The 25,635-nt window shown below is 41.0% G+C and overlaps 1 protein-coding gene across 1 annotated transcript in view; it reads left to right on the top strand.

Annotated features, from left to right (window-relative positions):
• Positions 1-25,635, top strand: part of LOC308518213 (S-adenosyl-L-methionine-dependent tRNA 4-demethylwyosine synthase TYW1-like) — a 126,764-nt gene that overhangs the window by 97,744 nt on the left and 3,385 nt on the right. The window contains exon 15 of the mRNA XM_081089820.1: positions 5,940-6,107. Within this exon, the coding sequence (XP_080945946.1) occupies positions 5,940-6,107 (168 nt within the window). The remainder of the gene's footprint in view (positions 1-5,939; positions 6,108-25,635) is intronic.

The raw sequence follows: 25,635 nt of genomic DNA, 5'->3' as shown, positions 1-25,635 counted from the left end.
AAATATAACTCTAAAAGATGTATACTCATTTTAAACACTTATTCAGAATACTGTTCTCATAACTAAACAACTTAAACATAATTTTTATTAGAACATGTAAGGTTTCAAACTGGGCCAATTATTTCAACAGTATTTTTTAACACAATATTTTTTATGTATATATATATATTTTATTTCAGAGAGGAAGGGAAAGGGAGAGAGAGATAGAAACATCAATGATGAGAGAAAATCATTGATCGGCTGCTTCCTGCATGCCCCACACTGGGGACGGAGCCTGCAGCTCGGGCTTGTGCCCTGACCAGAATAGAACTGTGACCTCCTGGTTCATAGGGCGATGCTCAACGGTATTTTTAAATCTGGGCCATTCATTGTAAATGCATTATTTTTCTCTTAAATTTCTTTTAATCTAATTTCTCTTCCATATGTTTTTCTCCTTTGTAATTTATTTTGTTGAAGAAAGTATCCTGGCTTGTTCCCCATATTTATATTCTAGATTCTGCTGATTGTATTTTCCTATGTTTTCTATATTTCCTGTGGATTGGTAGTTAGATCAAGAGAAGATTGATTTATCTAGGTGATAAATGGAGATGGAAACAATAAAATAAAATAAGAAAAGAGAAGATTGATCAGATTCTTGTGTGTGTGTGTTTGCATTTCAAGATTATTTCATTGGTGGTATTGTATACTTCCAGGAAGAGACATGTAATGTCTGGTTATCTGTGTCATGGTTTTGCCAGTATTTCATTTATTTATTGGGTATATTTATTTTCACTTTAGAGAAGGAGCAAGGTGGGGGGGGGGGGGAGAGAGAGAGAGAGAGAGAGAGAGAGAGAGAGAGACAGACAGACAGCAATGTGAGAGAAATACATAAATTGGCTGCCTCCTATATGTACCTCTGACCAGGGATTGAACCTGCAACCTAGATATGTGCCCTGATCGGGAATCAAACCTGTGAAGCTCCAGCCAATTGAGTCACTCCAACCAGGGCTTTGCCAGTGTTTCTTTGGGATGGATTCCTATAAGTGGGTTGATGTATCAAAGGGTAAATGCATATATTGTTTTGCTAGATATTGTAGTTGGATGTTCTAGATATCATAAGCCAGAAGGCTTTTCTGAGAAGATGACTTTTTTAGAACTGGTATCTAAATACTAAGAAGCAACACAATATGCAAAGGCTTGGGTTAGAACGTTCGAGCAAATGGCAGAGATAGTATATGGAGGTCCTATGTAATCTCGGTGGGGCGGCTGGAGTTGACAGTGACAGAAGGTGAGTCAGAGAAGTGGACTGGGGCCGGATTCTGTTAGGTCTTTCAAGCAAGGATAAGAGAATTGGATTTTATACCAAATTTCATGGTACGCTTTTCTTTATATTAGGTGTACTTCTAAAGTATTTTAAGCTGGAGAATCATGTGTCTGATTTATGATTGTAAAACAACGCCTTACTGCGGTCATAAAGAGAGTATAGAGGGCAATAGTAGAAGTAGGCAGCCCAGTTACAAAGCTATTGCTTAATCCAAACAAGACATGTGATGGGTTGGGGAAGGTCATTGGTAATATATGTTGGAGAAATGTGGCCGCATTTAGGATAAATTTTGGAAGTAGAACCAACAGAACTTATTGCTAGATGATATGTAGGGAGTGAAAGAACAAAAGGAATCAATAATAGCACTGGATTTTTAGCTTAAAAAGTTGTGTGGATGTGGAACAGTTTACTGAGATGGAAAGACCCAGGCAGGAAGGCGGTAAGTTTGGGAAGTAATTTCATGTGTTCTATATTGGCCTTATTAAATTTGAACCACATATAGGTTCAAATAGGCCCCACATCATGTAAGTGTGGAGGTCAGCTCTGGCAGAGACAGGACTTGGGTTTAAAGCACAGAAGACTAGGCGCTTTTAACTTCAGGCTGAATTAGGACAAAATTTACCCACTGACACAGAATGGCACTTGGAGATTTATACCTTACCTATGCTGTTGGTGAAAAAGTTTTCCAGGACCTATCCCTCAAAAGGGGTTGATGGTAAAATTTAATAGTGCCTGCAGGTCACAAAAAGGCTCTGAATATGTGAAATGGATAGTGCCAATTGACCCTGGGCTAGTGATATGCCTGGGGCTCTCTGCAGAAGCAAACACTGTTCATATCCTTTGTCTGTATGTCCTGGATGTGTGTGTATTTGGTGGGTGCCAGAGTCTTTCATAGTCTGCACACACTGGCATCTCAAGTGGGGAAGATAGAAGAGCACAGCTTTGATATACATTCCTGAAAGGTGCTGAAGGAGCTGGGACAGGTTACTATCTTCCTTGAGTCTAAACTTCCTAAAGATTAAAACTAGAATAATAGTAGCAATGTAATAGCTTTGTTTTGAGAAATTCATTGGGGTAATGGGTACGCCTGGATTCAGTAAATGTTTAACTCACTTTCCATTAAGCACATTTATTTAAACTAAATCAATAGAAGCTATTTATTACATTGATTTCCTCTTTTCTTTCAGTGTTAGTCTTGTAAAATAGTTTTTCTATTATATCCTCAGGTAAATTAACATACATTTTAGCTTTGTTAGGCTTAAATAGGCCTTTCTTTGCTAACCTGAGAATCTTAACCATCATTATTGGCTTGCTTGTTTGTGAAAATGTGTTTCATGTTACAAACATCTGTCTCATTGAAAAACTTTTATAACACTATTTATAAATGAAATACTGCCTTTGTATTCTCTCCTGGCATTGTACCTTGAGAATAGTAAGTACCCAGTAATTATTTGCTGTCAAATGATATAAGACTCTCTTCCCCTTTGCACTGTAACTGTCTATAAGAACTCAATTCTTGCAGAATGCATCTTGCAAAACAAATGGGTTAGCATAGCCTCACTCTTTCTGTGAAGATAAGGAATAGTACCAGTTGTTCATGTACATGGTAATACCTAACTAGTGTTGATCAGTTGGTTCATGATCGTTAAAGAGTAGACAAATTCTGAGTAATATGAATGAAATCTTATATTAGATCAGAAAAGAGTTCTGGGGTTTCTTATCAAAGAAGAGTTTGTTACTTGATCTTTAGGTCATTCAGCATAGAGTGGTTGGGGGTCCAGAGAAGAATAGGCTCAGAATTTTGACATATTATCCCAGTTATCTGGTAAGGGACATGCACAAGATATAATGACATTGAGGTCAGATGAGGTAGAGTTTCCTGACTGGAGATTGAAGAGATGATGGAGGAATTATGCAGGTGAAGACTGGATGCTGAGTGAGACGGTCCAATAAGAAGGCCTCAAAGCCATGTTGAGAAGCTTGGGCTGTTTTGTTTGTTTTTTTTTGGTGGGGGGAGGGGACTGTTGAAGCATTTTCAGGGTATAGGAATGACATGTTTTGGGTATCATGCTGCAGAATGTCATAAAGACATTTCTCATCAAACTGTAGGGAACAAAAACAGGATCAGGAGTCTTTAGACACCCAGTCAGTTTAATTAGAATAGCAAGCTGCCAAAATACTGCTCATCTGCATGCCTTGAATCCCTAGGTAAACTTTCCAAGCAGCCAGTAAAAAAAGACCTGATGCCCCCCATCTCCTAGAGCAGAGAAATCCATCAGAAAGGTGCTAAGGTCATGGTGTGGGCTATGCTTCTCACTACAAACGTGAAGATGTACAGTTGGTCCTGTTCTTTGGGAACTTTCTTTGGGTCTGCTTGTTACTCCTCAACCTGTAGATTCTGGAGTGAATGCCTGCTTTCCAGTTGCCACATTGTGCCCATCTGTTTTCCTAAGGTTGTTCTTTTTTCAAAGTGGTGAGGAAACAACGTGATGTTGGTAATAAATGGGGAGGGTGTGGGGTGTGGTGGTGGGGTGAGAAGGTGGCAGATAGCCATGATATGAGGGAAACTGATAGTGGTTTTAGATAGTTCAGGGTTAAGTGTGACCAGGGATAAAGTCAGCACAAGTCATTGGTAGACCAGAGTTTGGAAGAAGTGAAGAAGCCAAGGCAGAGAGCGCCCCAGAGCGAGGCATTAGGAGCGACACTGGTGAGGGCTCAGGGGTTCCCGAAAGTGACTTCACAGACCAGTTCACTGAAACCGGTTCCTGCCCGAAGCATTTCTGTCATGGCGAAGGCTCAGGCCCTGTGGATGGTTCAAGCTACCCGTACTGCCGACCCCAGCAGATTTGGTTTGGCTAAAATGAGAACTTTTCTGTGAAAGTGCTTTGGAAAGTGCTATAAAGCATCATGCGAATGTGTGGAGAAATATTATGTGAAGGCATAATAATGAGCTGTGTGGCATTCATTCTCTAATTTCATTTCCAAGCCAAATATCTCCTTAATATTTCATGATTTATTATTGCTGAATAAGAAATATTAAACATTTCCAAAGCCACTGTCATGAATATAAGATCTTATCTAAAAACCTCTGCTTCAGTGAACTAGCTTTTTAAATATTAAAAATAAATTCCTTTGAAATAACTGTTACATACATGGCTGTTCATATAATTCATGCATCATAAACAGTATTTAAATTGAAGTAAAGTTTGTTTTTGTGACCAATTTTATCTATCAATAAATCATTTTCATGGTTTTTATACATTCAGGTATGTTTAGCATAATTTTTCAGCCATGCTTTCTTAAAGATTTCTTAAAACTACTTGCTTTTTTAATTCACCGACAACTCAGACTCAGTTTAATGAATTCAATAAATTATTGGGCTAATAGAGAAGATTCTCTTGTTTGCTAGAACTCAGCTGGGTCACCTAAGGTTTGCGTCCAGCAAAGGTCATCTCAGTCTAGTAGACCAGCAATCTTCTTGCACAGCCATCTGGAACAGAGCGTTCTGCAGAGCTCATCTGAGTTTTCAGCCAAGTCCTGGCTCTGCCATCTGTAGGGTCAGGGTCACTCTTCAGAGTTCATTTGTGGGTTTTTCATTTAATGTCAGTGGTGTGTGTGTGTGTGTGTGTGTGTGTGTGTGTGTGTGTGTGAGAGAGAGAGAGAGAGAGAGAGAGAGAGAGAGAGAGAGAGAGAGAGAGAAGAAGAGAAGAGGAGAGGAGAGAGGTGTGTGTATGTGGTGCATGTTTTTATTTCAGTATTCCCTACTTAGTAGTAACATATCTAGAATATTCAAACCATTTGTCAAGAAAGCTTGATTCTGGGGTATTTGAAGAACCTACAAAGTTAAGATATCCAATATTTAAAAATGAATTAATTGTCATTATGTAATCTACCAAGTAGAGAACTTAGCTCTGAAACTTTTGGATTTTATATGACTGGGCTGTCAGGTAGAGTTCAAAACAGAACCAAAGTTATCTCACTGAATAAGAATTTCTATAGAGGTGAGATACATGTAGGTGTGCTTAATGCATGTATACACATCCACATAAGTATTTCCTATTTGGCATGAGTGTGTGTGTGTACAAAATGCATTACAAAGTGATGTTTTTAAAGAATAAATAATAACAATAATGGGATCCCTACCCAGCCTTTAACATAAAATTTACCAACCTCTAATCTAAACTGTACCGTAAAATGGGAGCTCATTTTATTTTCCCAGTGAATAAATTGTTCAGTGAATTTTTATGGGTGTCAACTATGCCTGCCTTATTATTCTAGGGGACTGTCATGCTTTGAGAATTAATCTATTATAGATCCCAAATGAATCTGAAAGGAAAGATATGTTATTGGTTCAAATAATATTGTCATACATGACACAAAGCACAGGTACCCAAGCACCAGCACTGTCACAGAGTGAAAAGAACATCGATCAGCCCGGGAGCACCAGTGCTGTCCTTGTCACTAACTCCTTGTATTAGTTCCCAAGAATTTTATCATCGTTGTATCACTTTCTTTACTTTAAAATACAGATGGGATTGATTTGGATGAATTCTAGAAACCTTTCTAGCTCTGAAATTTTCTCTATGACATTTAAACAGGTCTGTAATTGTCTCTAACTATTGTAATGTCTCCACAGGGTGTTACCTACTGTGGAGAGAGTTCAGCAAGCAGTCTTACCATGGCCAACGTGCCCTGGCATGAGGAAGTGGTACGCTTTGTCCGTGAATTGGTGGATCTGATCCCTGACTATGAAATTGCTTGTGAACATGAACATTCCAATTGCCTCCTAATTGCTCACAAAAAGGTAAGAGTAATTTGAACATGAATTCTTCTGCCACCCTTATCCTTACTTCTCCTTTCTTCTCTTTCCTCTTAATTTTCCCCTCACCTTATAACAGTGAATATCTGCTTGTTTGCTACCTTTCCTAAAACAATAATTTAAAAAAACCCTAAAGTCTCTCTGTTGGGTTCATAAACGCTCTTCTTTTGTGTGAAATTACTTTGTATTTAGTCCTCACATAGGCATTTGAAGTGCTTTCTGGATTGTAATTGGTGCATGCTAAAAAAAACAAAAGCAAAACCCGCTTGTAATAAACTTCTAGGCCTTTTCCGGGATGACGAGGGAAAACTAAAAAGTAAACAACCTCCATATGAGTGTTTCTGACTGTCAGAAGAAATACTGAGGTATTTATCATATTTTAGATCACTTTGAATCTTGGCCTGTGGAGAAATTTCTCTGAGATTTTGGTTCATAACTCTTTTAATTTTCCCCTTCAGTGCTTTTATTAGGCAGAATGTATGAATCCAGTGTATTTCTTAAGTAAATAATGCCTAGCAAAGGAAAAATTCAGCTCTTCGTAGACGTAGGCCATTAAAATAAGGAAAACTCTGACCAGGAGGCTAAGTGTTAGAACAGCTATTATAAAATGTCCGTATGGAAATATTTACACAGAAACAATATAGTATCTGGAATTCAATTCAGGTGAGGTATGTGATGTGTGGATGGGTTGGGGGTTATTGAGGCTAGATGATAGATATGTAGAGGTTTACTAGTATACTATTCTGCCTAGTTTCCAATTCAAATTCTCCATTAAAAATGCTTTTTCAGCTGAAACCGGTTTGGCTCAGTGGGTAGAGCGTCGGCCTGCGGACTGAAGGGTCCCAGGTTCGATTCCGGTCAAGGGCATGTACCTGGGTTGCGGGCACATCCCCAGTGGGAGATGTGCAGGAGGCGGCTGATCGATGTTTCTCTCCCATCGATGTTTCTGACTATCTCTCTCTCCCTTCCTCTCTGTAAAAAATCAATAAAATATAAAAAAAAAATGCTTTTTCAAAGTAGTAGACATGGATGAACCTTGAAAACACTGTTGTAGGTGAAAAAAGTCTGACACAAAAGGCCACATATTGTATGATTTCATTTATAGGAAATGTTCAGAATAGGTAAACCCATAAAGATAGGAAGTAGATTGGTGGTTGCCAGGGACTAGGGGAAGAACAGATTGGGAAGTGATTGCTGATATCTATGGGATTTCTTTTTGGGGTGATGAGAGTGTTCTTGAATTATATGGTGGTGTTGTTTGCACATGTTCATGACTATGCTACTGAATTGTATACTTTAAAAGGCTGTGAATTATATCACCATAAAGGTAGATTAATACCAAAAAATTAGTAAAGGTCAAGGGTGAGCTACTGTCATACTGGTTTGGTGGTGATGAACTCATGTCCTTTATTTAGTGTTTTCTTATCTGGGAAACCCTTTATTTGTCTTACTCTAAATGATAGCCTTCTGGTTAGAGTAATCTTTGTTGTCAGTACTTGCTTTTCATCACTTTGAATGTTTTATGCCATTCTTTTCTGGCCTGCAAAGTTTTTGTTGTAGAATCAGTTGATAGTCTATGGGAGCTCCCTTGTACATAACTAATGCTTTTCTCTTGTTACTTTTAAGGTTCTCTCTTTGTCTTTAACCTTTGATATTTTAATTATGACATATCTTGGGGTGGGCCTCCTTGGGTTTATCTTGTTTGGGACTCTATGTGCTTCCTGGACTTTTGTGTCTGTTTCCTTCAACAGGTTGGGGAAGTTTTCCATCATTATTTCTATAATTAGGTTTTCAATATCTCCCTCTCTCTCTTATCCTTCTGAAACACCTATAATGTGAATGTTGTTGTACTTGATATTGTCCCAGTTAAAAAAGTGGCACACTGGGGTGCCGGATCATCCCGTTCCACGCCTCCGTACCTTCTACCAGTCTCAGTGTGGTTTCTTCTTTATCTCTCTAGTTATAGTACTCCCACTCAGCCAGCTTTCCTGTGGTTCTGGATGACAGTTGTTCTGTATTTTAGTTGTAATTTTGATGTGGTTGTGGGAGGCAACAAGTACAGGCATTTACCTATGCCACCATCTTGGTTCTCCTCCTGATGGCTAATTTAAGGGTCGCCTACTGTTATAGACAGAATGTTTATGTCATTTCAAAATTCATGGGTTGAAGTCCTGACCCCTTAGTGTAGCTGTATTTGAGATGGGGCCTCTAAGAAAGTAATTAATGCTAAAGGAAGCCATAAAGGTGGGACTCTAACCTGACAGAATTGGTTTTCTTATATGAAGAGACATTAGAGCATGCCCACCCCCAGCCTCCCAACCCAACCTTGTGTACACACTAAGAAAAGGCCACGTGAAGCCATAGAGAGAAGATGGCTGTTTGCTGGAACCTTTGTCTTAGAATTCTAGCATCTAGAACTGTGAGAAGCCCTGGCCAGGTATATATTCACAAAGTGAGCAGTCTTGGCAAGGTTGAGTAGGATGAGGGAGGTAACTTCTGAAGCAACTAAAATATGCTCTTGTTGGGCAAGTTCATGGTACAGTGAAGTCCTGTGGCAGAGAAACTGTCATAGTCTCAGGCAATTTGGAAAATCTTCCCAGAGCAAAGGACATTTATGAGGAGACCTGAGGCTTAAGTAGGTGTTAATGAGACAGGAAATAGCATGAAAGTCATATGATGGAACTAGTTCATGAAAAGCCCTAGAATGGAGGTTTGATATTTAGGCCATATGTCCTAGATAATGGGGCTCTATTCTACTGTTGGCATAGTAATCTCAAGCAGTCTGCAGAGGAAACCGCAAACACTGGAATTGGAAGACTGTTGCTGAGTCCCAGAAGCGAGGGCCTGTGTTAGGGCCGTGTCAGGGCATGGTGATAGAAATGCTGCTAAGGAAGACTTGATGGGGGCTGGTTATATTTTGGATGTGAGGGGTCAGGGAAGGGATGGCCCTAGTTTTGAGGTTCAGCACCCGGAGCTGAAAGTGATTGCTTTCATAGCACTAGAGAACATTCAAGAGCAGTCGGTCTTGGGAGGGAAAATGACGGGAAATACGGATTTTACATCTTGAATTTTAGAGTTCAAAGAGCCCTAGGGGCACCATTTTAAAAAATGATCTTATGAGAAAAAATTTTCTCATGATTCATTGATAAAGTCTTTCATTAGTTTGGCATTTTCCCTCCTAAAGCTCTTAGCTTTTGGGTAAAAAGATCACATGTCATTACAGCACAGGGAATATAGTGAATAATATTGCAATAAGTTTGCACAGTGACAGATAGTTACTAGACTTATTGTAGTGATCACATCAGGTATATAAATGTTGAATCACTATGTTATATACCTGAAACTAGTATAATATTTTGTGCCAACTATAATAAAAAAAATTTAAAAATCAGATGTCAGTTAAACTCAGCATGTTGTAATATTCTTTATCCAGGAACCTATACACTTTTAATATTTTTCTCAACTAGGATATGAAATTGTTAGTTGTTAACTTGGTTTATAATCAGGTTCTTTTTTTTTAAATTAAATCTTTATTGTTCAGATTATTACATTTGTTCCTCTTTTTTCCCCCCATAGCTCCCCTCCACCAGTTTCCCACCCCATCCTTTTCCTTACCACCCCCGCCCCCCGTCCTCATCCATAGGTGTACGATTTTTTTCCAGTCTCTTCCCGCACCACCCACACCCCTTTCCTCCCGAGAATTGTCAGTCCACTCCCTTTCTATGCCCCTGATTCTATTATATTCACCAGTTTATTCTGTTCATCAGATTATTTATTCACTTGATTTTTAAATTCATTTGTTGATAGATGTGTATTTGTTGTTCATAATTTGTATCTTTACCTTTTTCTTCTTCCTCTTCTTAAAGAATACCTTTCAGCATTTCATATAATATTGGTTTGGTGGTGGTGAACTCCTTTAGCTTTAACTTATCTGTGAAGCTCTTTATCTGACCTTCAATTCTGAATGATAGCTTTGCTGGGTAAAGTAATCTTGGTTGTAGGTTCTTGCTATTGATCACTTTGAATATTTCTTGCCACTCCCTTCTGGTCTGCAAAGGTTCTGTTGAGAAATCAGCTGACAGTCGTATGGGTACTCCCTTGTAGGTAACTGACTGTTATTCTCTTGCTGCTTTTAAGATTCTCTCTTTGTCTTTTGCTCTTGGCAATTTAATTATGATGTGTCTTGGTGTGGTCCTCTTTGGATTCCTTTTGTTTGGGGTTCTCTGCGCTTCCTGGACTTGTAAGTCTATTTCTTTCACCAGGTAGGGGAAGTTTTCTGTCATTATTTCTTCAAAAAGGTTTTCAATATCTTGCTCTCTCTCTTCTGCTGGCACCCCCATAATTCAAATGTTGGTAAACTTGAAGTTGTGCCAGAGGCTCCTTACACTATCTTCATATTTTTGGATTCTTTTTTCTTTTTGCTTTTCCGGTTGGGTATTTTTTATTTCTTCGTATTTCAAATCTTTGACTTGATTCTTGGGATCCTCTTGTCTGCTGTTGGATCTCTGTATATTATTCTTTATTTCAGTCAGTGTATGCTTAATTTCTAGTTGGTCTTTTTTCATATCCTTCAGGGTCTCACTAAATTTATCGGCGGTTTCCATAAAATTCTTGAAAAACCTTATAAACGTGGTTTTGAACTCTATATCCAGTCATTTGCTTTCTTCCATTTCTGTCATTTGTGACCTGTTTCTTTGTCTCTGCATTTTTTATGCTTCCCTGTGTTGGTAGAGTGGCTTTGTGTGCTAGGTGTCCTATAGGGCCCAGTGGCTCAGCCTCCCCAGTTACCTGAGGTGGACACTCTTGGTGTATCCCCTTGTGGACTTTGTGCACAGTCTTGTTGTAGTTATGCCTTGATTGTTGTAGGTATCACTGGGAGGAATTGACCTCCAGGCCAATTGGCTGTGAGAATCAGCTGTGTCTACGGTGGAAGAACTTCTGTGCTGGAGACACCCTTATGGGGCAAGGCTTGCTTCAGTGGGGTTTGGTGCTAACTGAGTCTTCCCCCTGAGTGTGTCCCTTATGGATCTGAGGAGTTGTAATCTGGATGGTCCCACTCTGACCACTGGGTACACTGGCTCTTGGATCTCTAAGGAGGTGCTAATTTAGCCTCTGCCTGAGGCTACCCAGCAGGAGCTATGGAGAGATCTGCAGATTCCTCTTCTTTGTTTGGGGTTTGGAGGTGCCCAGATGAGGCCCAGCTATGAAGCAATGCAAGCTGCTATGGGGCCTTAGGCCTTCTTTTGGAAGTTCTGGGTCTCTCTGACCCAGCTGCAGTTTGTTAGGTAATTTTAGATTGCAAAGGGCCAGGCCATTCATATGCAAAAGTCTCTGCGCACAGCTTGGGTGGGGTGGGGTCTCAGGGAATCAACAGGGTGGAGCAAGCAGCTGTGGCTGATCCTCAGCCCTGCCCTAAGGGGCCCCGTGTCTCATTGTCCCGGTAATCGATGCAAGCACCTCTGAGAAAGCCGCCCTCGAGTTCCGCCTGATTCCAGACAGTCCAGTTTCTCCCCATATGAGTCTGGGTCCCCAGAGACTCGCCCGGAACTGGAGTTCAGAGCAGTCGGGATCTTGTGACTCCATCCCGATTGAAAAAGACAACCGAGTCCTCAGTTGCCAGCCCTTTCCACATGCGCCTCCGTACCTCTGCACTTTACTTCCGCACCTCCTCTGAGTCTCAGTGTGCTTTTCTCTTTCCTTCTAGTTGTAGCATTTCCACTCAGCCAGCCTTCCTGTGGTTCTGGATGATTTCTGTTTTGTCTTTTAGTTGTATTTTTGAAGTTATTGTGCAAGGCAGCAATTTCAGGTATTTACCTATGCCACCTTCTTGGTTTCTCCTAATCAGATTCTTTTTAAAAAGACAGTGGCATAATGGCTTTGTTTGTTTATAAATCAAGTGTCAACATATTACACATTTACATGAATGAATGTCAAATAAATACTGTGAATTAAAAGCCTCCACAGTTCAATTAGTAGTTTTTCTTAATGTACACTCTGTTTTCTTCTGGTCATTATTCTATAATTACTTTTGAGAAGCAATTTTCTAAGAGAGTACAAATTGGATTATTTCCTTTTATTGAATTGACTTTTTTTTTTCTTTTTAAATCCTTTATTGTTTAAAGTATTACAAATGGTATTACAAATGTCTCCCTTTCCCCCATTGACCTCTCCCCAGCCACCGAGCACATGCCCTCAACCCCCCTAGTGTCTGTGTCCATTGGTTATGCTTATATGTATGCATGCAAGTCCTTTGTTTGAACTCTTCCCCTTCCCCTCCCCCCCCAACCCCCACTCCCATCTTCCCTCTGAAGTTTGACCGTCTGCTTGATGCTTCTCTGTTCCTGGCTCTATTTTTGTTCATGAGTTTATGTTGTTCATTATATTCTACAAATGAGTGAGATAATGTGATATTTATCTTTCTCTGACTGGCTTATTTCGCTTAGCATCCATGCTGTTGCGAATGGTAAGAGTTGTGTTTTTTTTTGTTTGTTTGTTTGTTTGTTTTTTACAGGAGCATAGTAGTCCATTGTGTAGATGTACCACAGTTTTTTAAATCCACTTATCTGCTAATGACATTTAAGCTGTTTCTAAATTTTAGCTATTATAAATTGTGCTGCTATGAACATAGGTGTGCATAGTCCTTTCTGATTGGTGTTTCTGATTTCTTGGGATATATTCCTGGAAGTGGGATTACTGGGTCAAATAGAAGTTCCATTTTTAATATTTTGAGGAAATTCAATAATGTTTTCCATCCAGTCTGCATTCCCACCAGCAGTGCACTGGGGTTCCTTTTTCTCTGCATCCTTGCCAGCACTTGTGGATTTGTTGATGATAGCCATTCTGACAGGTGTGAAATGGTACCTCATTGTCATTTTGATTTGCATCTCTTGGATGATTAGTGACTTTGAGCATGTTTTCATATGTCTCTTGGCCTTCTGTATGTCTTCTTTCGAAAAGTGTCTCTTTAAGTCCTTTGCCCATTTTTTGATTGGACTGTTTATCTTCCTTTTGTTAAGATGTATGAGTTCCCTATAGATTTTGGAGATTAGGCCCTTATCAGATATAATGTTGGAAAATATGTTGTCCCATGCAGTGGGCTTTCTTATTGTTTTGTTGGTGGTTTCTTTTGCTGTGCAGAAGCTTTTTATTTTGATGTAGTCCCATTTGTTTATTTTCTCCTTAGTTTCCAATGCCTTAGGAGCTGTTTGATAAAGATATTGCTATGATATATGTCTGGTATTTTGCTGCCTATGGATTCTTTTAAGATTTTTATGGTTTCCCATCTTATGTTTAAGTCCTTTATCTATTTTGTGTTTATTTTTGTGTATGGTTAAGTTGGTGGTCTAGTTTCATATTTTTACATATATCTGTCCAATTTTCCCAGCACCATTTATTGAAGAGACTATCTTGACTCCATTGTATGCTGTTGCCTCCTTTGTCAAATTTAATTGAGTAAAATGGCTTGGGTTGATTTCTGGATTCTCTGTTCTGTTCCATTGGTCTATATGTCTGTTCTTTTTCCAGTACCAGGTAGTTTTGAGAACTGTGGCTTTGTAATATAGCTTGATATCTGGTATTGTGATCCCTCAAACTTGTTCTTTCTCAAGATTGCTGTGGCTATTCTGGATTTTTTTAATTCCATATGAATTTTTTGAAAGTTTGTTCCAGGTCTTTGATATATGCTATTGGTATTTTAATGGGGATTGCATTAAATCTTTAGATTGCTTTGGGTAGTATGGACATTTTAATGATGTTGAGTCTACCAATCCATGAACATGGTATAATTTTCTATTTATTTATGTCTTCCTCTATCTCTTTTTTCAGTGTCCTGTAATTTTCCAAGTACAGGTCTTTTGCCTCCTTAGTTAAGTTTATTCCTAGGTATACTAATATTTTTGATGCAATGGTAGTAGGTGTACTGGTTACAAATGGTATTACATTTTGGATTTTTTTCAATAGATGGAGTTACACATATGTTGACATATGCAATTTGATATGTATGCTATTTTGTTGTATTGACAAGCTTCAAAACTTCATATGTCAAATTTTCTGAAGGTGCTAACATCATAGATATTTTTACACTTAAAAATGTTGAATTTTGTGCCAAAAAAAGCACTTGTGGGAAGTTGTAATTCATTACTTTATTTTGAAGAAAAGTGTTGCTGAATACTTTGGGAAGCTTATGGTGAACATGCTCCATCTCAAGATACTTGTGAACTCTGGTTTAAATGCTTTAAAAGTGATGATTTTGATGTGAAAGAAAAGAATGTCCAAGTCAACTGAAAAAGTTTGAAGACCAACAATTACAAGCATTACTGGAGGAAGATGCCTGTCAAACTCAAAAACAAACTTGCAGAAAGATTAAACATTGCTCAGCAAACAATTTCCGATTGTTTACAAGCAATGGGAAAGATTTTAAAGGAAGAAAAATGGGTGCCACATCAACTGAACAAAAGGCAAATGGAAAATGAGCCTCCCTCTGTGCTTGACTCAGCCACTTAATGGTGTTTGCAGGAGAGACCATGGTGGCTCAGCCTGTGCACATACAGCAGCTGCTAAAGCTCAAGCTGCAGGCCGTGCAGCAGCAGAAGGCCATCCAGCCACAAGCCAGCAGTCGGACATCCCCTGAGGGGTCCCAGACTGTGAGAGGATGCAGGCTGGGCTGAGGGACCCCCACCCCCCAGTGCATGAATTTTGTGTACCAGGCCCTCATATCAGATAAAAAGTGAGAACAGAAGAAGGGATCCAAGATGGCATTGTAGGTGGAAGTTGCACTCACCTCCTCTCATGACCACATCAAAATTACAACCAAATCATAGACCTGCCATCCTGGATAACCATCTGAAGACTAGCTGAACATAAGTGTTGTAACTAAGCATTTACAGAAGAAGCCACTTTGAGACTGGTAGGAGGGTTGGTGACGTACCCACATGTTGTGGTTGAGAATCTGGAGAGAGATCTCAGTTGCCAAGGTTCCCAGCTGAGGAGAAAGAGGTCTCAACCCTATGCAGTGCTCTGTAGCCTGGAGCACCAGTGCTGGGAAGAGGAACTCTCATAACATTTGGCTGTAAAAATCAGTGGGGATTATGTCCACCTGGGTGAGTCAGGAGACTGCTGGAAACCCACGTGGCTCTAAAAGGGGCAGCACACAAAATCTTGTTTGTAGGCACTAACCCTGGGTTCTGCTGGAGAGACAGTACCTCAGATAATGCTGAACTCATATAGGGAGAGACTGAGTTGTGTGGCTTCATGGAGAGGGCTGGAGAGATAGCTGCAAATGTCCCTGAGTTGAGTTCCTCTCCCCTACTGCCTGTGGACACTATTGTTCCTGGGTGGAATAGTCCCCTCATGTGATATTAATCTGGAAAGCTATACTAGCACCCACACTGATGACTCCCTAAGGCCCACCCTTCCAAACTCACACATGGTTGTGGGATCTGCTGGAGGAAGCCAGCCTGGGCCTGCTTTGCAGCCTTTCTTGAAAAATTTTTGGAGCATTCCAGGTGAGCTCTGGAGGTGCTGGAGACACACAGGGAGAGGCTGAGTTGCGTAGCTTTAAGGCGAGGACTGTCTTCCTGCACTCCCAACAGTTGCCGCCCTTCCTGTGCAGAGCCCTCCCTCACTGCCAAATCTTAATCTTCTTTAGCCTGATGAATCTGCTGGCTTTATCCTGAAGAGTCTCTGGGATCCTGCATCATTACAAAGGTCTGAAGGCCCCATGTGGGTGCCTGGCCTTGGTGTACCCTGAGATTTTTAAAAAAAATCTTCACTCCCCTAACCGGTTTGGCTCAGTGGATAGAGCATCGGCCTGCGGACTAAAGGGTCCCAGGTTTGATTCCGGTCAAGGGCATGTACCTTGGTTGCAGGCACATCCCCAGTAGGGGGTGTGCAGGAGGCAGCTGATCAATGTTTCTCTTTCATCGATGTTTCTGAGATATCCCTCTCTGTAAAAAATCAATAAAATATGTTTTTAACAAACAAAAAAAAATCTTCACTCAAGGATATGTTTTTATTGATTTCAGAGAGAGAGTGGTGAGAGAGAAACATTGGTCAGTTGCTCTCACCAGAGATCAAACCCACAGCCTAGATATATGCTCTGGGTATTTAACCAGCATCCTTTTGGTGTATGGGATCATGCTCCATCCAACTGAACCACCTAGCCAGGGCTACCCTGAGACTTTTACTGAGTAGCTCAGGCCCAGCACTGGCACCCAGTTTGAATCTGTATTAACCTGGTAAACACCACTGGCCCCTATCTGGTGACTCCATGAGAACTTGCCTGATGAATCTCATGCACTACCTGACTTTTTTTCTGTGGTTGAGCCTAACAGACAGCTGGCAGGCAGTAGCCGATCTTGGGGAGCCTTGGGCCTTTTAATGACCTGCCCCAGGCCTGGTACTAGAAGGAGCTGGCCTTGATACTCAGCTTGGCCCCTCCCACATGCACCCAGGTCAAGGACAGGCCTTCAACAGATCAATTTGTAGATCCTAACAGGTAGCCCAAGGCTGGTCAAAGGCAGTGTCTGACATTGACCTGCACCAGAGTCCCTCCTGAGAGGCCCCAGAATCAACACACCATTGGCTGACTTCAGACCACAACAGAGCATTTTCTAATTAGCTCCATAAGCAGCACACCCAAAGGGAAGTCTTGGCAGACACCAGACACTGCTAGGGTGAATCCCATTTTGTGGGGTCAGCCCCTACACAGCAGCTCGTACACTCTGATTGGGACCAATTTTCACAGCTAGCCAGGCTGAGGGGCAACCCCACCCACAGATGGGCAAACAGTAATCAAGACTCAACTACACAAGCAAGGCTCACATAGCCCACACAATGGACACTCATAGAGCACCCAGCTTGGGTGATCAGGCAGACTATATACCACTGAGCTCCAAAACACACTTAATACGTAAGGCCATTCTACCATGGCTGGGAGATAAAGCATATCTACCTAATACATAGAAACAAACACAGAGAGGCAGCCCAAATAGGGAGACAAAGAAGCATGCCCAAAATGAAACAATAGGAGAAATCTCCAGAAAAAGAACTGAATTAAATGGAAGCAAGCAATCTACTAGATACAGAGTTCAAAACAGTAGCTATAAGGATGCTCAAGGCATGTAGGGAATAATAAATGAATTCAGTGAGACCTTTAACAAAGAGATAGTAAGCATATTAAAGGACATTGAAACCATAAAAAAGAATCAGAAATGAAAAATACAGTAACTGAAATGGCGATTACTCTAGAACAGCGGTTCTCAACCTGTTGGTTGCGACCCCTTTGGGGGTCGAATGACCCTTTCACAGGGGTCGCTTAGGACCATCGGTAAACACATATATAATTACGTATTGTTTTTGTGATTAATCACTATGCTTTAATTATGTTCAATTTGTAACAATGAAAATACATCCTGCATATCAGATATTTACATTACAATTCCTAACAGTAGCAAAATTACAGTTATGAAGTAGCAACGAAAATAATTTTATGGTTGGGGGTCACCACAACATGAGGAACTGTATTAAAGGGTCGTGGCATTAGGAAGGTTGAGAACCACTGCTCTAAAAGGAGTCAAACAGCACATTAAATGAAGCAGAGGATTGAATCAGGGATTTGGAAGACAGGTAACAGAAAACACCCAACCAGATCAGCAAAAAGAAAAATTTTTAAATGAGGATAGTTTAAGGGGACTCTGGGACAACATCTGCATCATGGGAATACCAGAAGAGGAAGAGAGAGAGCAAGGGATTAAGAAGAAATACTTGAAGAAATAATGACTGAAAACTTCCCTCACTCAACAAAAGAAATCAACACACAAATCCAGAAAGTGGAGAGAGTTTCAAACAACATAAACCTAAAGTGGCCCACACCAGAACACATCATAATTAAAATGCAAAATTTAAAGACAAAGATAGAATCTTAAAGCAACAAGAGGAAGTTACAGTACAAGGGAGCTCCCAAAAGACTGTCAGATGATTTTTCAACAGAAACTTTTCATGACAGAAATATTCACTGGCATGAAATATTCAGTGATTACAAGCAAGGACCTACAACCAAGACTGTTCTACCCAGCAAGGCTGTCATATGAAATTGAAGGAGAAATAAAGAGCTTCCCAGATAAGGAAAAGCTAAAGGAGCTCATCACCACTAAACCAGTATACTAGAAATGTTAAAGGTACTTCTTTAAGAAGAAGAAAAGAGGACATAAATATTAATAATAAAATGGTAATAAATATGTACCTATCAATAATAACTTTAAATGTGAGTTAAATGCTCCAATTAAAAGACATAGGTTAGCTGAATGGATAAGAAAACAAATGCCCACGTACATGTTGTGTACAAGAAACTAACTTCCTTTAGATCAAAAGGTATATACAAACCTAAAAGTAAAGGGACGGAAAAAGATATTTCATGCAAATGGGAAAAAAAAAAGCTGGGGTAGCAATACTTATATAAGAAAAAATTGCTTTAAAACAAAGGCTATAAGAGACAAAGAACATTACATAATGAATAAGCAGTTAATCCAACAAGAGGATGTAACCCTTGTAAACATTTATGCACTCAACATAGGAGTACCTAAATATATAAAGCAAGTCTTGATGGACATAAAGGAGAGATCAGGAGTAATACAGTCATAGTAGTGAATTTAACAACCCATTAACAACAATGGATAGATCTTTTAGAATGAAAATTAGCAAGGAAACATCAGCTTTATTTATTTTTTTTAAATTAAATCTTTATTGTTCAGATTATTACATTTGTTCCTCTTTTTTTCCCCCCCATAACTCCCCTCCTCCCAGTTCCTGCCCCACCCTCCGCCCTCACTCTCCACCCACTGTCCTCATCCATAGGTGCACGATTTTTGTCCAGTCTCTTCCCACATCTCCCACACCCCTTTCCCCCACAAGAATAGTCAGTCCATTCCCTTTCTATGTCCCTGATTCTATTATAATCACCAGTTCATTCTGTTCATCGGATTATTTATTCACTTGATTCTTAGATTCACTTGTTGATAGATGCATATTTGTTGTTCATAATTTGTATCTTTACCTTTTTCTTCCTCTTCCTCTTCTTAAAGGATACCTTTCAGCATTTCATATAATATTGGTTTGGTGGTGATGAACTCCTTTAGCTTTAACTTATCTGTGAAGCTCTTTATCTGACCTTCAATTCTGAATGATAGCTTTGCTGGATAAAGTAATCTTGGTTGTAGGTTCTTGGTATTCATCACTTTGAATATTTCTTGCCACTCCCTTCTGGCCTGCAAAGTTTCTGTTGAGAAATCAGCTGACAGTCGTATGGGTATTCCCTTGTAGGTAACTGAGTTTCTTTCTCTTGCTGCTTTTAAGATTTTCTCTTTATCTTTTGCTCTTGGCATTTTAATTATGATGTGTCTTGGTGTGGTCCTCTTTGGATTCCTTTTGTTTGGGGTTCTCCACGCTTCTTGGACCTGTAAGTCCATTTCTTTCACCAGGTGGGGGAAGTTTTCTGTCATTATTTCTTCAAATAGGTTTTCAATATCTTGCTCTCTCTCATCTTCTGGCACCCCTATAATTCTGATGTTGGTACGCTTGAAGCTGTCCCAGAGGCTCCTTACACTATCCTCGCATTTTTGGATTCTTTTTTCATTTTGCTTTTCCGGTTGGGTGTTTTTTGCTTCCTCGCATTTCAAATCATTGACTTGATTCTTGCGCTCCTCTGGTCTGCTGTCGGGAGTCTGTATATTATCCTTTATTTCAGTCAGTGTATGCTTAATTTCTAGTTGGTTCCCCAATATAAGATCGAGGGTCTCATTAGTTTTCTTGTAGATCTCATTAAGTTTATCAGCGGCTTCTAAACAGTTCTTGAGAGACCTTAAAAGTGTGGTTCTGAACTCTATATCTTCCATTGACAATTTTGTCCTATTTCTTTGTCTCCGCATTTTGTTATGCTTTCTTGGTGCACCCCCTAGTGGTCTTTGTTCGAAGTCTTATAGTTAAATCTTGATTGTTGTAGCTAATTCCAGGGAGGGTTTGACCTCCAGGCCAAGTGGCTGTGAGAATCAGCTGTGTCAGCAGTGAGAGAACTTCTGTCCTCTAGGGAGGTGCTAATCTAGCCTTTGCCTGAGGCTATCCGGCAAATGCCTCTGTGCAGGGCTTGGGCGGGGCGGGTCGCACAGGATCAACAGGGTGGGCCGGAGAGAGCAGTTATGGCGGCTCTCAGTCCTGTCCCCAGGGGCTCTGCCTCTCTGAGTCCCAGCACCCGCTGCAAAGCTCGGAGAGAAAGCGGCACTCGCTCTGACCGAAGCCAGGCAGTCCCGCTTCTCCCGTTTGAGTCTGGGTCCCTAAAGACTCGCCCGGATCTGGAGCTCAGAGTCTGCGACTCCCTCCCAATTGAAAACGCCAACCGCGCCCTCCGCCGCCAGCCCGCTGCGCGCACTCCGCACCTCAGAATTTGACTTCAGCACTGCGCCTCCTCTGAGTGTCCGTATGCGTTTCTCTTTCCTCCTAGTTGTAGGACTTCCACTCAGCCAGTGTTCCTGTAGTTCTGGGTGATGTCCCTTCCGTTTTTTGGTTTCACTTTTGAAGTAGTTGTTCAAAGCAGCAAACTCCGGCGTTAACCTATGCCGCCATCTTGGTTCTCCCCATCAGCTTTAAATGACACATTACAGCAGGTGGATTTAATTTATGTTTTCAGAGCATTTCACCCCGAAGCAGCAGAATATACATTCCTTTCAAATGCACATAGAACATTTTCCAGGATAGACCACATGTTAAGACACAAAAAAAGTCTCAATAAATTTAAGAAGATTGAAATCATATCAAGCATCTTCTTCAACTATAGTGGTATGAAACTAGAAATCCTATCTAATAAAAGAGAAACATGGTAATTGGCGTACGACCGCTACCCTTCCCATTGGCTAATCAGGGTGATATGCAAATTAACTGCCAGCCAAGATGGCGGCCGGCAGCCAGGCAGCTTGAAACTAACAGGAGGCTTGCTTGCTTCAGTGACGGAGGACTCCAACATTCTCCGCCTGCCGCTGCAGGCCTCTGAGCTGGCAGTTTGAAACATAGTTACAAAAATAGAAGCTAAACAAAACCCCAGAAACCAGCTTTCAGCTAGCCGGGATCTCAGACCTGGAGTTGATACAGAGTTTCGATTATAGAACCTAAACAAACCAGGTACCAGCTTTCAGGAGCGGAGGCCTAAGAGCTGGAGCCTCAGAGCTAAAGCTGGCTCAAAATAAAAAAAAATAAAAAAGAAAAAAAGGAGCAGTTGGGAGCTTCAGTCCCAGCCTGAAAACAGCCCTCAGCCCCTCACCCAGACTGGCCAGGCACCCCAGTGGGGACCCCCACCTTGAAGGGTGTGTGACCAGCTGCAAACAGCCATCATCCCCTCACCCAGGCTGGCCAGGCACCCCAGTGGGGACCCCCACCCTGATCTGGGACACCCTTCAGGGCAAACCAGCCAGCCCCCACCCATGCACCAGGCCTCTATTCTATATAGTAAAAGGTTAATATGTCTCCCAGCACTGGGATCAGCATGACATGGGGCAGTGCCCAAACCCCCTGATTGCCCTGTGGCTCTGTGTGTGACAGGGGGCGGGACCACAACCTCCCTATCCGCCCTGCTCTGTTCCTGACAGGGGAAGGCGCCCCAACCCCCTGATCGACCCTGCTCTGTGCCTGATAGGGGAGAGCTCCCCAACCTCCTGATTGCCCTGCGGCTCTGTGTGTGACAGGGTGTGGCGCCCCAACCCCCCCACCCCACGGGCCCTGCTCTGTGTGTGACGGGGTAGAGCCATAACCTCCCCATTGGCCCTGCCCTGAGTATGAGAATGGCGGCGCCCCAACCCCCTGATCGGCCCTGCTCTGTGGGTGATAGAGGGCGGCACCCCAACCCCCCCACCCCACGGGCCCTGCTCTGTGTGTGATGGGGTAGAGCCATAACCTCCCCTTTGGCCCTGCCCTGAGTGTGACAGTGGCGGTGCCCCAACCCCCTGATAGGCCCTGCTCTGTGGGTGATAGAGGGCAGCTCCCCAATCCCCTGATCCGCCCTGTTCTGTGCATGACAGGGGGGAGCTCCCCAACCCCCTGATCGGCCCTGCTCTGTGCGTGACGGGGGAGCTCCCCAACCCCCTGATCGGCCCTGCTCTGTGCGTGATAGGGTGACGCCGCAACCTCCCCATCGACCCTGCCTTGAGTGTGACGGGGCGGTGCCCCAACCCCCCCAATCGGCCCTACCCTGATCGTGACTGAGGGTGGCATCGCAACCTCCCAATCTGCCCTGCTCTGTGCATGACGGGGCGGCACCCCAATTCCCCAATCGGCCCGGCTCTGAGCCCGACCAGGGGCTGCACCTAAGGATTAGGCCTGCCCTCTGCCACCCGGGAGCAGGCCTAAGCCAGCAGGTCGTTATCTCCTGAGGGGTCCCAGACTGAGAGAGGGCACAGGCCGGGCTGAGGGACCCCTCCTCCCCCCCGAGTGCACGAATTTTTGTGCACCGGGCCTCTAGTTAATTATAAGAAAAAAAACCCACAGAAAAACATACAAGCACATGGAGGCTAAATGAAATGCTACTAAACAATAAATGGGTTATCAATGAGCTCAAAGAAGATATCAAAAGAGATACCTTGAGACAAATGAAAATGAAACACAAGAACCAAAATCTATGGGACACAGCAAAATCAGTCCTAAGAGGGAAATTTATAGCAATACCGACATACCTTAAGAAACAAGAAAAATCTCAAATAAACAATCTAACCTTAAATCTAAAGGAACTAGGAAAAGAACAACAAACTAAGCCCAAAGTGAATAGAAGAAAGGAAATGAAGTTTAGAGTGGAAATAAAATACAGTTTAAAATACAATACAAAAGATCAAGGAAATCAAAAGCTGCTTATCTGAAAAGATAAATAAGATTGATGAACCTTTAACCAGATACATAAGAAAAAAGAGAGGACCCAAATAAATAAAATCAGAAATGAAAGAGAAGTGACAACTGACACCACAGAAATACAAAGGAGTATAAAAAAATATAGTATGAACAATTGAATAATCTGGAAGGAATGGATAAATTTCTAGAAACATACAATCTTCCAAGATTAAAACAAGAAGAAACAAATTCTGAGCAGACTGATTACAAGCAATGAAATTGAAATAGTAATCGAAAAACTTCCAATAGGCACAAGTCATGAACTGGATGACTTAAAGGGTGAATTTTACCAAACATTCAAAGAACTAACACCTATCCTCAAACTTCTCCAAATACTTCTCCAAATACTTCGAGAGGAGGAAAGATTCCCAAGCTCATTGTACAAGGCCAGCATTATCCTGATTCCAAAACTAGATAAAGACATTACAAAGAAAGGAAATTATAGGCCAAAATCCCTGATAAACATAGATGCAAATATCCTCAATAAAATATTAGCAAACTGAATTCAGTAATATAATAAAAAGATCATACATTATGATGAAGTGGGATTTATTCAGAGGATGCAAGTTTCAGTATCTGAAAATCATTTCATATGATACACCATATAAATGAAATGAAGGGTAAAAATCATATGATCATGTCAATAGATGACAGAATCCAGCACCAATTTATGATTAAAAACTCTCAGCAAATTAGAAATTGAGGGAACATACTTCAACATAATAAAGGCCATATATGACAAACCCACCGCTAATATCATACTCAATGGGGGAAAACTAAAAGGGTTTTTCTTAAGATCAGGAATAAGACAAGTGAAACTTTTATTCAATATAGTACTGGAAGTTTCACCACTTTTATTCAATATAGTACTGGAAGTTCTAGTCACAGCAATTAGACACAGAAGGAAAAAGTAAAAGGCATTTCGATTGGAAAGGAAGAAGTAAAAATGTCATTTGCAGATGACAAGATAACCCTAAAGATTCCACCAAAAAACGACTAGAACTGATAAATTCACTAAAGTTGCAGGATACAAAATAAATATTCAGAAATTGAGATTGCATTTTTATACACCAACTGTCAGAAAGAGAAACTAAGAAAATGATCCCATCACAATTGCATAAAAAATATACCTGTGGCCAGTAGACATGAAAAGATGCTCAACATCATTAATCATCAGGAAAATGCATATTAAAACCATATCTGTTAGAATGGCTATCATCAATAAATCAACAAACAGCAAAAAATGGAACTGCCTTATGACCCAGGAATTCCACTTCTGGTGTACATCCAAAGAAACCCCAAACTCTCATTCAAAAGGATATATGCACCCCTAAGTTAATTGCAGCATTATTTACAACTAGTGGCCGGGTGGACGGATTTGTGCACATTGAAAGGAAATTAATTAATATCGCTATTTGCCCTTTATAATAGAAATGTCAACAAAAACAACCAAATTCACGGTCGACAATGACAGATTGAAACCCATGCATGCGATTGGCACCAGTGAGAACTTTATATGTATCACGCATGGACGAGTCAACGTTTATTTTTAAATTGCCAGTGCGCGTCATATGTACCAGTCAGTTGGACGTTGGACGGATGTATGGACAGTCACTTAGCCTTTTATATATTATTTACAATAGCCAAGATATGGAAGCTCCCTAAGGGCCCATCAATAGAGGAGTGGATATAAATGTGATAGTACATATATACAATGGAATATTACTTGGCCATAAAAATGAATTTTTTTTAAATTTTGTTTTATTGCTTAAAAGTATTACATATGTCTCCTTTTTTTCCCCCCCTTGACATTCCCCCGGCCTCCCCTACCCCCCTGTGTCCTGTGTCCATTGGTTATGCTTACATGCATGCATACAAGTCCTTCGGTTGAATCCTTACCCCCTCCTGCCCCCCAACCCTCCTCAGCCTTCCTGCTGTAGTTTGACAGTCTGTTCGATGCTGCTCTTCCTCTGTATCTATTTTTGTTCATCAGTTTATAATGGTCTTTATTATCCATAAATGAGTGAGATCATGTGGTATTTTTCTTTCATTGACTGGCTTATTTCACTTAGCATAATGCTCTCCAGTTCCATCCATGCTGTTGCAAATGGTAAGAATTCCTTCTTTTTTACAGCAGCATAGTATTCCATTGTGTAGATATACCACAGTTTTCTAATCCATTCATCTGCTGATGGGCACCTAGGCTGTTTCCAGATCTTTGCTATGGTAAATTGTGCTGCTATGAACATAGGGATGCATATATCCTTTTGATTGGTGTTGCTGGTAAAATGAAATTTTATTATTTGCGATAGGTTATGGGGTATTATGCTAAGTGAAATATGTCAGACAGGGAAAGGTAAATACCATATGATTTCACTTACATATGAATCTAAATAAAGTAAATGAACAAATAAAACGGAAATAGATTCATAGATAAGAGAAGAGACTGATGATTGCCAGAGGCAAGGGAAGTTGGGATGGATGGATGAAAAAGGTGAAGGGAATTATAAGTACAAATTGATAATTAGAAAATAGTTATGGGAAGGTAAAGTAAACCATAGGGAATATGGTCATATTGTAATAACGATGTGTGGTG

The sequence above is a fragment of the Myotis nattereri genome (assembly GCF_964212035.1).
Source record: "Myotis nattereri genome assembly, chromosome: 4".
NCBI lineage: Eukaryota > Metazoa > Chordata > Mammalia > Chiroptera > Vespertilionidae > Myotis > Myotis nattereri.
This window is presented reverse-complemented; position numbering and strand designations above follow the sequence as displayed.